The 11,831-nt window shown below is 39.2% G+C and overlaps 1 protein-coding gene across 19 annotated transcripts in view; it reads right to left on the bottom strand.

Annotated features, from left to right (window-relative positions):
• Nucleotides 1-2,230: 2,230 nt before the first annotated feature.
• LOC118229641 (neurexin-3a-like) overlaps nucleotides 2,231-11,831 on the bottom strand; it is a 325,684-nt gene continuing 316,083 nt past the window's right edge. For 14 of the 19 annotated variants that reach the window (XM_035421791.1, XM_035421793.1, XM_035421788.1 and 11 more), the window contains one exon: nucleotides 2,231-3,304. In XM_035421791.1, coding sequence (XP_035277682.1) covers nucleotides 2,346-3,304 — 959 coding nt within the window. In that variant the 3' untranslated portion in view covers nucleotides 2,231-2,345. Of the gene's footprint in view, nucleotides 3,305-6,957; nucleotides 7,535-11,831 lie in introns of all 19 variants that reach the window. The other 5 variants (XM_035421795.1, XM_035421796.1, XM_035421797.1 and 2 more) reach the window with 2 other exon arrangements.

Below are 11,831 nucleotides of genomic sequence, written 5' to 3'. Positions count from 1 at the left end.
TTTCATGACACAATATCTAGAAAATGTGTATAATGTAACTACTGTTTAATTAAACAGATGTGCATGTCCATAGAAAGTGAACAGTAACTTATTTTTCCACATGTATCAACCCCAACAAAATACCCTCTCATGATCAACTAGAGGGTCCCTTCCCACAATTTGAGAGCCATTAGTTAGACCCATGAGGACCCAAAGGAGCCCCTGATACCTACACATTGGCCACAAGATAAAGAAAAAGGTGACAGATGTTAGGCTGCTGCTGCCAAATAATGCAATAAGATTAATTTATCTTGTACGTTTAGCATTGTCAGACATAAAAGCTGCAGTAGTTTTTGTATTCTGTATATTTTCTAAATTTATGGTTCTTCATTAAAAACTAAGAAAAATATTTGAAGAAATGTGCTTTCCAGTTGCAGGAATTTATACACATTTTAGCAACCATTTGTGTAACAAAAAAGAAAACAGAATGAAAAAACACTCAACTGTAGACTAACATTGAAAACCTTGGGAAGAACATTTTATTGCTAAGCAAAAAACAAAAAAAAAACAAACAAACAAAAAAAAAAAAACTGGATTGTAGAAGCCAAATTAATAACCAATGAGATAAAAACAGTAACAACACAAAATTAAATAAATATACACACTGACTTGAATTTGGATAAAAAACCACCATGAAATAATAAAAAGTCCACTAACAATCAGCACAAATTGACCAAAATGATGAAATTAAATGACATTGCACAAAAAACAATACACAAACATATATGAGCAGTAAATCAGATGAAACAGAAGGGAATTGTTTCACAGGACAGGAGACGTCTGTGACAACGCACACGGAGGCAAAGTCACACGGCATTTCTGTTTGATCTGCGTGTGGGCACCCACCTTGATCTCTTCATGATATTTTATCTTTTAAAATAAAATTTTAAAAAATTGTAACAAAAAGTAATTATTGATAATGACACCCCCAAAACAGTTGAGAAGGTCTGTTTACATTTTGACTGACAACTTCTAACGGACAAATATTCATGCGCCTTAGAAACATCAGCGAGAAAGATGTGATCTCCAGTGCACTCTCCCCCTGCTTTATAAAATCTTGATATAGTTTTGTTGCTCCAGTCTTTCTTCATGTCAAATAACTTTTAATTTTCTTAATGAAATACACGGATAAACCAAATGATCAATCTATACAATAAGATTACAAAAAAAACCAAACTCAAATGTTATATACATTATTGAACTACAAAGTACAACAGCTATCATGTAATAAAATATGTAAACAAATTTGTTTGACACAGCTGACTGTGACAACAGATAGAATTCACACTTTTCACATTGGATTAATTTCCATTTGAATGTCATTAACAGTGTTAATTCTTTTGTAGGCCTCCGTCAGAGAGAAATTTTTGTCACAGCTAAAAGAAGAAAAAAAAAACGTAATAAACAAGGACAAAGTGGAAATAGAACAACACACAGAATGAAGCAGAATTATAACGGGTGAAAAATAAAAAATATATATCTGGAACTATTTTTGTTGCTTATTAAAAAAATCAAGAAATAAGGAAGTTAGTTCTGGTGTCAAACAATTTGGTCGGGTAGATCTGTTCACAAAAGGTTGAACAGGAGGTCGCATTTAGATGGCATGCACTGTGATCAGATGACAACCCAGACGGGAGAGAGGAAAAAAAAAACTTTGAATTCTCTCTACTTATGTGACTGGATGTGTGCAGATATCACTGCTGCAAGGTCACTGTAGACCTGTCTCCACCACGTGTTTGCTCTTTACTGCATGTTATACAGCTGGACACTTTTGAAACATATATCAGACATCATAATGTGGAAACATTGCTAATTTGTCTTTTTATGGCAAAAGGTAACGTGTTTAAGCAACAAAGATCAGCTTTTTTTCAACCCACTCTTGGAAAGATGCCAACACTACTCGTCACGTACATGTCACACACATGCTTAAAATTATGGCCAAATTGTTTCTTTTACAGGGGTACGAGAAACAAGGACTCACGCCAAGGACCACACGGCTCTCAAAGTCACCCAGGATAATGATGTAGCTGTAAAATTTTCTACATCCATGACTTCTCCCACCCAGACAAAGGAGTACCAGAGCCACTGTCAGCCTTCACCATCTATATCCTTACAATAGTAAGTGTGCTTTATAATACAGTACATTTTGTCGTTCACGCCAAAAAAAGTTTTTGGGTTGATTTTCTCCTTCAGACCACAAATCCCGGTGTGTAATCGTTCCATAGCATAGTTCTGTTTTTATTTTAAATATTTTTGTGTATTTATTATTATTTTTTTTACATTTTACGTATGTTATTTATTTATTTTTACACATAATATTCTTTGTCCTTGTCTTTCGGTCTTTTGCTGCTGCCTTTGGCGCTTTGCGGCTTGTCCTTCACCACAATGCCGTTCGTCTGGGCCGAGTTGCTAATGTAGTTCCGCGTTTCGTCCACCTGGTACGAGCCCTCGTCCCGGTTCCTGTACTTGTACATGGCGTACAGGAGGATTAGGATGCAGAGGGCGGCCGCGGACACTATGCCCACGACCATCCCGGTGGTGCTGCTGGACTCGCGGACCACCTCGGAGGCCCCCGGAATGCGCCGGACGCCCGACTGCGTGGGGTTCGCCGTGGGCACGTTGCGAAACATGGGGGAGGTTATCACCGTGCCCTTGGGCTTGGTGCTGTCTGTGTCAAAGGAGGTGGGCAGGGGGAGCAGCACCACGTCCGGCTGCGGCTTCAGCTCGCGGTTGTTCATTTTCCCGGCGGGCAGCTTGGGCGGAGCGTCGCGCGCGGAGGACGAGGAGGTGGAGCCCCTCGGCTCGGGGGGCGGAGGCGTGACGGAGCCCTTGTTTGGCCTAAAGTCCTTGGCCTCCCACTTGGGCGCCTGTGCTTTGTAGCCTCCTTCGAAGGCCGACGTGGACAAGGTCTTATCTGTTACCAGGGAGAAGGTGGTGAAAAAATCTTCGTCATCTGTGGGGGGCAGGCTAGAGTCGAACGCTTCCCCAGAGCCAAACCCAGACACCACCATGCCATCATCATCATCATCATCATCATTATCATCAGCACCATTATCATCACCATCACCATCAATACAAGCATCGCCTTGGTCCGACAAGCATGGAAACCCCGCCGCCGTCGCCAGGAGCAAGGGCTCTTTGGTGGTGTCGATAACGGTGAGGAGGGGACGGAGGGTCGGGGGAAGGGGGATGGAGGGGGTACGGGTTGCTATGGGGGGGGTGTCTACAGGGTCTTCCACGAGTACAGGGATTACTAGTTCACCTCCTAGGGTTGAAAGAAAGAAAAATACATATTAGAAACAGGTTTTCATCTTAAACCCATTTGAATACATACATAAACAAAAACAACCCAACAAACCAACAAGGAAATAAAATATATATGTAACAAAGCTTAAATTAAAAACTTTCAATGTAAATCAGAACCATACAAGACTGAATCACAAAATGAATTAAAGCATAATAAAGAAAAAAGAAATCAAAACAGTGCTACATTGCATCAAAAGGCTTTAGGGGATATAAGAGGGTGAGCCAGAAATATGGGGTGCGATGTAGCCAAGCAACAGCTCTGCCCAAGCCACCAATCGCTAGCTGCAGACTAGGGAATATCACCATTTGCTACACTTTCAGGGACAGAATCCATCTGTCATCGAATGCTGACTTTGAGTCTTCAGACTCCTGTTGACTGCATATTTGATCTGATATGGCACAGGGTTGCCTGTGGCCTACATTCGATCAATGGAAACACAGATTATGAGTTCCAGCAACCACCAAAATGACCTTTCTGAATGTTTTGATTGCATCCAGGTGTGTTTGCTAATTAACTATGATGTAATTACGGCTGGAGACAGGAGGTACAGCCATCGTGTGTATGCATGCATGTCTGGATGCAAGGCCTGGATTCAATCAACAGTTGTACTTAACCTTGACCTACAAATAAATCCCAGTATTCCTTTTACATCCACAAACACAGTTGGGCAAGGTAACTTCGGTGACTGCTGAACTCAGTAAACTTTGTTTGTGGAAAAGAACACTTTAATTTCAAGGACAAATAAAAAAAGGATAAATGTTGATTGAATCCAGGCCCAAGCTTATGGATCCATTGCCAACACTGCCTTAAAGGGCTAGTTCACTTTCTGGGATTTTTTTGATGTTATTTCAGTTTTAGTGTATGTTTTTAATTGGCCCAGATGTGTGTGTGATAAAGTACATTTTGGATATTTCTGATAAACCGTCAATTTTACAAGGCAGGTGAAAGGCATTCAGGGATCTATGGGTTAAAGCTAGAAAATATATTTTGTTATTCTTCAAAATAAAAATAAAAAATTCACTATTATTTTGAGACTCAAGGAAATAAGTCCAGCATAATATAAAAGCTAGTATTTATGTTTATAATTGTGAATACTATGAAATCATTTCATAAGTAGAACATCTTAACATTGCTGTTAGAGCTGCTTTGGTTTTACTTGCAGTGTGTCTTCTTGCTTTAGACAATGCCCTGAAATGCCCTATACCTGCCATTGTAAAGCTGGCAGGTCAACAAACTTCTATGACGATCTAACTAATATCCTTTATTAGTCAAGCACAAATGGGTACCATAAACCAAAACTGAAACAATATCAAATACACAGAAAGTGAACTATCCTTTTAAAGCCTGCATTGTTTTATGTAAATTTCATGTTGACATTGTGAATTCTTGAAGAATTTTACTGAAACTAACCAGTAGAAATAACCATCTTAATGGTGTTGAACAAAGTATACGCAGTATATAGTATTAAGCCATATACCGTGCACATAGATGGGTGATCTGGTCATTTGACTCAGTAACTGAGTCTGATAACTACAGTTACAAAGTCTTTACTGTAATTCTGGTAATTCTGTGCGTACTACTAGTCAATACAGGAATAACAAGGGATCAGCTGCTATAGTAGTCATCGAACCGGAGTACAGAATCTTTTGCATTTAAAATTCCCTCTGTTAGTCTGTGCACATCTTTAAGTTGTCACAATAATGGTGCTGAATGGATTGTACTGGAGTTATTCAGCATCATTTCAAGGTTTATACATCCTGCTGCATTGAAGTTAGTTGGCTTGGTGTATCAAGGCACCAGTAAATCTAAGGAAGTGACATGTATGGGGCACGGTAACAGGACAGTAAGACTGACTGGCTCCCCAAATTACCCAGGCCTCCCACCTTTTGACTGTTCTTTTACAGCTACCAAAATGGCAGGGTGTCCCCAGACAGTTCAATGACAGCTGAATGTTCATCTTTTTATTCTGAATGTGTGCTTGCGTGTATGGATATGTGCGTGTGCATGTGCGTGTGTGTATGTGTACTTGTGTGTGTGTATGTGTACAGTATACGTGTGTGCATGTATGCATGTGTGCGTGCGTGCCTGCACATGCGTGTGTGTGTACATACAGCACTTTCACAGGCATGTGCATTGTCAGCTGCAGGAGTGAGCTTTTTTCCATTCCTGTTTCTCGTCTGATTTTGGAATGCCCAATTGCATCTGAGGGCTCCTCCCATCCCTGCATTGGCTTAATCAGCACAGGAGAAAATACACTCCACACACTAGCTGAGCTGTACAGTTAGTGCATCAGAGAACTGCACAACTGACCAAGCTCAAGCAGGTGCCTGACTGGCAAAGGGAAACACTAATGGCTTGGGGATACTGTTTGTTGCCAGTGACTAATTATGTTGTCCAATAGGACACCTGGTTATAGCTGGCACAGGGGCATATTGCTGGACACACAAGTCAGGGAGTCAAAATTGGACAGATATTTGACTGAGGAATGTCTCTGTACATCTCCATTTGGCTCACTTTGTAAAGCAGCACAAGACTGATGATATTCTTCCCAGGGACTTATTTTTAAATTCAAAACTAGTCACTGACAAAAATGCAAGGGCTCTTGTACTGATTAAAAACTCCTGGAGTCCTGTTGATGTTGCGGATGTGAAAATTAGGAAATAGCAGATGTGAATCTTGCATGGTGTGCACGTTGGTCTTGAGTAGCACTGCTCTGGAAAATGCAGGAGATGACATCACTAATTCAAGAGGCACTCGTAAAGCAGAGCACATTCAGTGTCTGGTCCTTCAAAAACAAAATGGCTCAAAAGTGCAAGTCTACTGTAAAAAAAAAAGAATATTCAATATTCAATATTTCAAGGCAACTTGCTTCACAATTTTTTTTTCATTCTGAGCTTAAATTAGATTTTTAAATCATTATGCCCACTGAAATTCATTGTTCTTTTCAGAAATTTCATTGTTAGAAAAATGTAAAATTGAGTTTGAAGTTTTACTAACAATGAAATGTAAGTTTTTTAAACAAATTAATATTCATTGGCAAAACAATAAAAATTCAAAAATCAAAATGTAAAAATCTAAGTGAAGCTCAAAACGCAAATAAATTGTGAAGCAAGCTTGGAATATTGAGTAGTCTGAACTGTTTTTGTTTTTTTTTGTTACAGAGGGCGTGTGTCTTCATGTTCAGGGTTTCAAATGTGGGTATAGTACACTTCATACTGTGATGTCACCCTCTGGTGCTTTGTGTTCTTGGGAAGTAAATGGAACATTCAGGAAGCCATTGAAGCTACCAAAATTCCTTTGCCATGGTGGTGCCACACACTTATAAGGCTTGCAAACACCGAGAGCACTGAACGTCAATGCAAATACAAAATAATTAAAAGGAAACTAAAACAAAAGCAAACACGTGGTTAAAACATTATTTAGCACTCACACGTACAGCAAACATTACTTTAGACATTCAGAAACTAAAAGGCACAGTTAGATATTTAAAAAAAGGAAAAAAGAAAAGTATTAGTCTATAAAACAGAAAACAAGTCAGCTTGGAAAATCATAACAGCCTACGAAAAAACTTATCAAAGGAAGAAAGCATACCATAATTTTTGTCAACTTACATCAACAAATTGCCCGCATGATTTTGGCATGAAGAAAAAAAAAATTTACAAAAGAAAGTTGTGTAAGAATGCTCTTGGACAAGCATAGTTAGATTGCTGTTAAAATTCATTTAGCAATTTATAGCTTTTGTTTAATGTGTGCTTTTTAGACAGAATTATACAGGAAGGCAACAACACATACATCCACATCACAAAACATGGAGAGTAAATTTAACCCTTCTTTTCTCGAAAAAAAAAAATGTCTCTTCTTCCAATACATAAGTTGGATGTTACAAAAACCTGTACATCTCCAGCTCTCTTTCCTTTTCTCATTAATATCTAATCAAATTGCTTAAATTTTTAAATTTTTTGTGTCATTTTGTCTTTAGTTTGGGGTGAATGGATGGCTGTACATATTGTAACACTGCTAAAGAGGAGAGTAAGGGGAGAATTGGTGGTGGTGGTGGTGGTGGGGTGGGGTATCGGGCCTATGAACACACTACATTGGAGATGACAGAGATGAGGGTGAATGTGTAAGTCAGTTGCCATGTCCATGTTAAGGCAGAAGGAAGCGGCTGGGCAGCATTAGAGCTTTTGGCTGTAAGGAAGGGATGGGAATACACAAACAGACAATGAGCATATACATGCCCATCTACCCAAAGAAAAATAATAACACAACTCTATCACATACAGTCTCACCAACCCTAAACTGCAACTTCAGCGCCATGCCATCCTTTACAGTTTAGACTTTTAATCAGAAATGGGTAACAGAGAGGTACACAAAAAGGTAGACAGAGATCTGGAGCCCCCTTTGCTGAAAGTGATATGGGCTGTTCTTTGGATTGTTTAAATACATAATTTTTATTATTTAAATAAAAGTTATTTACAGTGCTTTTGGATGTGCCTCATTTGCATGTACAGTATATCATTCAAATACAATAATAATAATAATAATAATAATAATAATGCCTAATTTCCGATTTCTGAATTTAAAGGTAAAGCCATAGATTTATTAATTTTGAAAAAGATTGATATAATCTATACTATAGACAGTTTATGTATAGCATAAATTAGCAGTAAAAAGAAACAACAAAAATAAATGACCTTTTCCACACACTGTCAGAAATAACCAACCAATAGAAGGCACACACACTAAAACACAGACGAGAGGGAGTAGATCAGATTGTTGTCTGCCCCCTCCGTCATGTGTGTAAATAACAAATATTTCTGTTATGAAGAGTTTTACAATTATCATCCTTCAGTAGTTTTGAAAGATTAGCATTCTGGAAAATTAGCTGAAAACTGGAATTTTAGCTATTCAGAGAGGCTGTTGCATGCTTTAAGTAAGTTGCATTTAGGGAAAGTAGAAGAGTACAGCAAGCTGGGGGGTAAAGGAGGAAGTTAGGAGGTCAAGTAAGGTTAAAAGTTCAGAGGGCAAAGTTCAACCAATGGCTGTCAGACCTGTCAGCAAGGCAATCCAATGTGGAATCATGTAAACAACTCAAAAAGAAAATCCTGTACGTATAATACCCACATATCAGATCAAGTCTTTATGGCTTGTTTCTTTAGATCAGATGAACTTCACAGTCATCATATCTTTTGGGTTGATTTATGATAGCCGGAACACTTGGCATTTTAACGTTAATGTCACTGCACTGCCTGCAGCCTCTGGTTGAACAGTTGTACACAGTGTCTTTAGAAAGTCCACAAGAGGGCACAAGGTGTTGTTAACAGTTGTCTTGCTGAAGCTAGAACTCAATATGAACTCTAAATCCAGATTACTTTGCCATTTCACTGGACTATAACTGGGCCTAATAAAGCTGTTACATTGTGATATAATATATATATAAGCTCCCCCAACATGAGCTGCATGCTAGCAACATCACTTGCGTGTCATGTATGTGTAAACAGCTTGTCTATGGGGAGAGGAGATTACGTCTCTTTTGAAAAAATGAGGGATGCGATGTCTATCTTCAGTCTATTAACAAGAACAGCAGGAGACTGGATTCAGGACCATTATTACTCAGATTATTCTCTCTAATGCATACAGGGAGAAAAAGTTTTAATCTGAGAGATTCTGAGAGAATCTGAGTTTGCTTGAATCACTACCTCAAATTGGCACCCCATCTACACGAGATCCTGATTTGGCAGAAGTAACTGACCATTCATTTATTAGCAAAGCTCATTCCCGAAATCTCAAATCAACCCATGTGTCGTCAGGCTCATAGTTCCATGAGGGTATGGGAATAAAATTGTCAGGTGTTCTGAGACTAACCAGGCTCGGTCACGGTTAAAGAACATATGCTGTTACTCTTGACTGGTTTCTGAAATTCATATTTATTTCCAGTGCAATTATACGTCTTTTCTGGAAATACAAATTTAAGGCTGCCTATAAGCGGTTAGCAAAGGAAACTATTATATTCAGGCACAAAGGAAAAGTGTGTTTACAGACATTAACTTTGAGCTTTTTTGAAAGTTCTGTATGCTGCCACTCCATTGGTCTATGGATCCAGCCCCTCTCTCCAGTTCAGAGTTTATTCTATTCACATACAGGTTACATAAGCTAATAATGTCAACTGCTACAGACTGAAAATTCTAGCAATGACTGATCGAATGTATTCTTTAGCAAAATCACAAGTTGTCCTTAATCTGACATATTGCACACTTTCTAACAGGAGGATTTGTAGTTGTAGGATTGTATAATTACAGGCTCATGAGGGCAGAAGCATTCTGTCCGGGTCATGGGTTCAGTGGTGACTTCAAACATGAACACCTTTCAGACTTTTTAAAGTTTTCTTCTATTTCTACTTGAAGCACTGGGGCTCGGTCTTGTAAGTAATACAAGTGGGTACACATTAATGTGTTATTCAGGCCAAATCTCAAAGCAGGACAGAATTTCTGCAGTGTTTTTGAAGGCCCTTTAATCTTTCAAATGATCCTTTGTTGTGGCCTTTGTACACTGAATGTCAGGGTTTTGCTTATTTCTCTTCAGCCAGGTTAGTTAGTTTTCCTGATACATGAACTGTGTTATCGCATCAAACAAGCCAAGGCTGTATGCTACTACAGGCTTAGAGGAATGGGGCAAAAGTTTGGCTTGAAACTGACTTTAAAGTGCACACTTCTATTTTTAAAACCAGGCAACCATTTCTTGGCAGGCATCTATCAAGGCTCAAATTTCACAGCTTTTCGAAATTGTGGAAACAGCATGAATTTTAATGTGTTTATTTTGTGTGTTTGGATTTGCTTTCAATTTAATGTATGGAAGGAGTGCTTTGAGCTACACATCATTAATTAGCAAATCATTTTTAAGCTGCCATAGAAATGCTGCAGATGCAGATTCTTTTGCATCCATGAGAGTGGACACCTGGGGTACTTTTGAGGTGCTTCTGAGGAAGATGATTGCTTTTGTGCTCGGCGTTGTGGAGAGCTGTCTTAAGCGTTGACCCAGACCATCTCAATAATACATTTATTTTCCTCCCACTATAAATCATTTTAAGCAATGTTCAGATGTGCTTTCATTTTCAAGGGCATGCAGTTTGAAAGCATAACTACTTCAACTCACTTTTTTGAATGGTGGTCCTCAGCCACGACAGGAGGTTTCACTCTTTCCATTTGGCACGATTAAAAAAGTACAATATTGTTTTTTAACAAAGCGAATTCCGAGCAAACATAGGTTTTTGGTAAAAGAAAGAGAAATGGTGTATCCTAAACATACACAGTATCTGACCCAAATCTCTGCATGTCTCACTGAGCTGGACTCTGTGTTCTCTATATTAACGGCGGCAAGCTGATATCCCATTCCTGATGCGATTAAAGTCACAGGGAGACGGAGTGCTTCCCGCCTAGAACCCAGCATGCTGTCATGCGCCATTTTCAGATAGATTCATCACCAAATGTAAAAGTGAATAAGCTCAAGGTGCAAAACAGTGGGCTCCTCTATTGTTTTCAACCGCTGTCTTTTAAACGCCAGCGTATCCTTGGCTCTTTGGTAATCTCTCCGAGCGCTGAGGACGATTATCATCAGTAATTTATTTATTTTTTTCCCCTATCCGTTACACTTTGTGCTGGAGAGTAAAGCCTGTTATTTTGCACGCATACATTTATTGACAGTAATTGCAGGAGTTGAATTTGGGTTGTTTTCAAGCTGCCCAGTCCCACCTCCACCCTGCCCCAGAGACTTTAGAAGTGTTTCAGCTGTGTACACAATTTCAGTATTTTAAGTATTTGAACTGCTTACACAATTTGTGCTTATTCTGCCACCTGGGAGACAGGAAGGAAATAGATTAGAGTCATCCTTCACAGCAGTGCTGTTTGCACAGCAGAACGACGAGAGCCAAATTAAAGCCAAAAGCCTAATCACAAAGCACAAACTTAATATCAGTGTCAAGGGGGAAACAAGGATCTTTGGCGCAATCTGCACCCTTTTAAAAGTCACCCGATTTGAACTGAGTTTATGTTCTCAGCTGTTGAGCAGACAGGTATCCCTGTAGTGGACGGTGATTGGGCGGGGGACGCCCTCACCTGCTGTTTGCCCTGCGGTGTAATTTCAGCCTGTGTCAGTGAACATATCAGACACTTTCATAGCATCAAGGTTCCATTTTGATTTAGTGGGCTTGCGAACCAATCCAACTACCGTTAACCCTTCTGAAGAACAATACATGTCGACACTTGTCTGCGAATAAGTTATCCTAAAACCACTTGCTCCCTTACTGAATGAATGATTCACCTCCCTAGAGCAACAGCAGCACTATGTTTTTACTACTAGATGGGCTAAAGATATGACTGACACATCAGCCAAAGCAGTCACAGTCCATGAATAGTGCTGGCTCTTTTATGTTTTATCTGACAGTCTATGCTCTATTTATAGTTAATGAACATTCAAACCACAGTAATCC

This window comes from Anguilla anguilla, chromosome 6 (genome assembly GCF_013347855.1).
Source record: "Anguilla anguilla isolate fAngAng1 chromosome 6, fAngAng1.pri, whole genome shotgun sequence".
Classification (NCBI taxonomy): Eukaryota; Metazoa; Chordata; class Actinopteri; order Anguilliformes; family Anguillidae; genus Anguilla; species Anguilla anguilla.
This window is presented reverse-complemented; position numbering and strand designations above follow the sequence as displayed.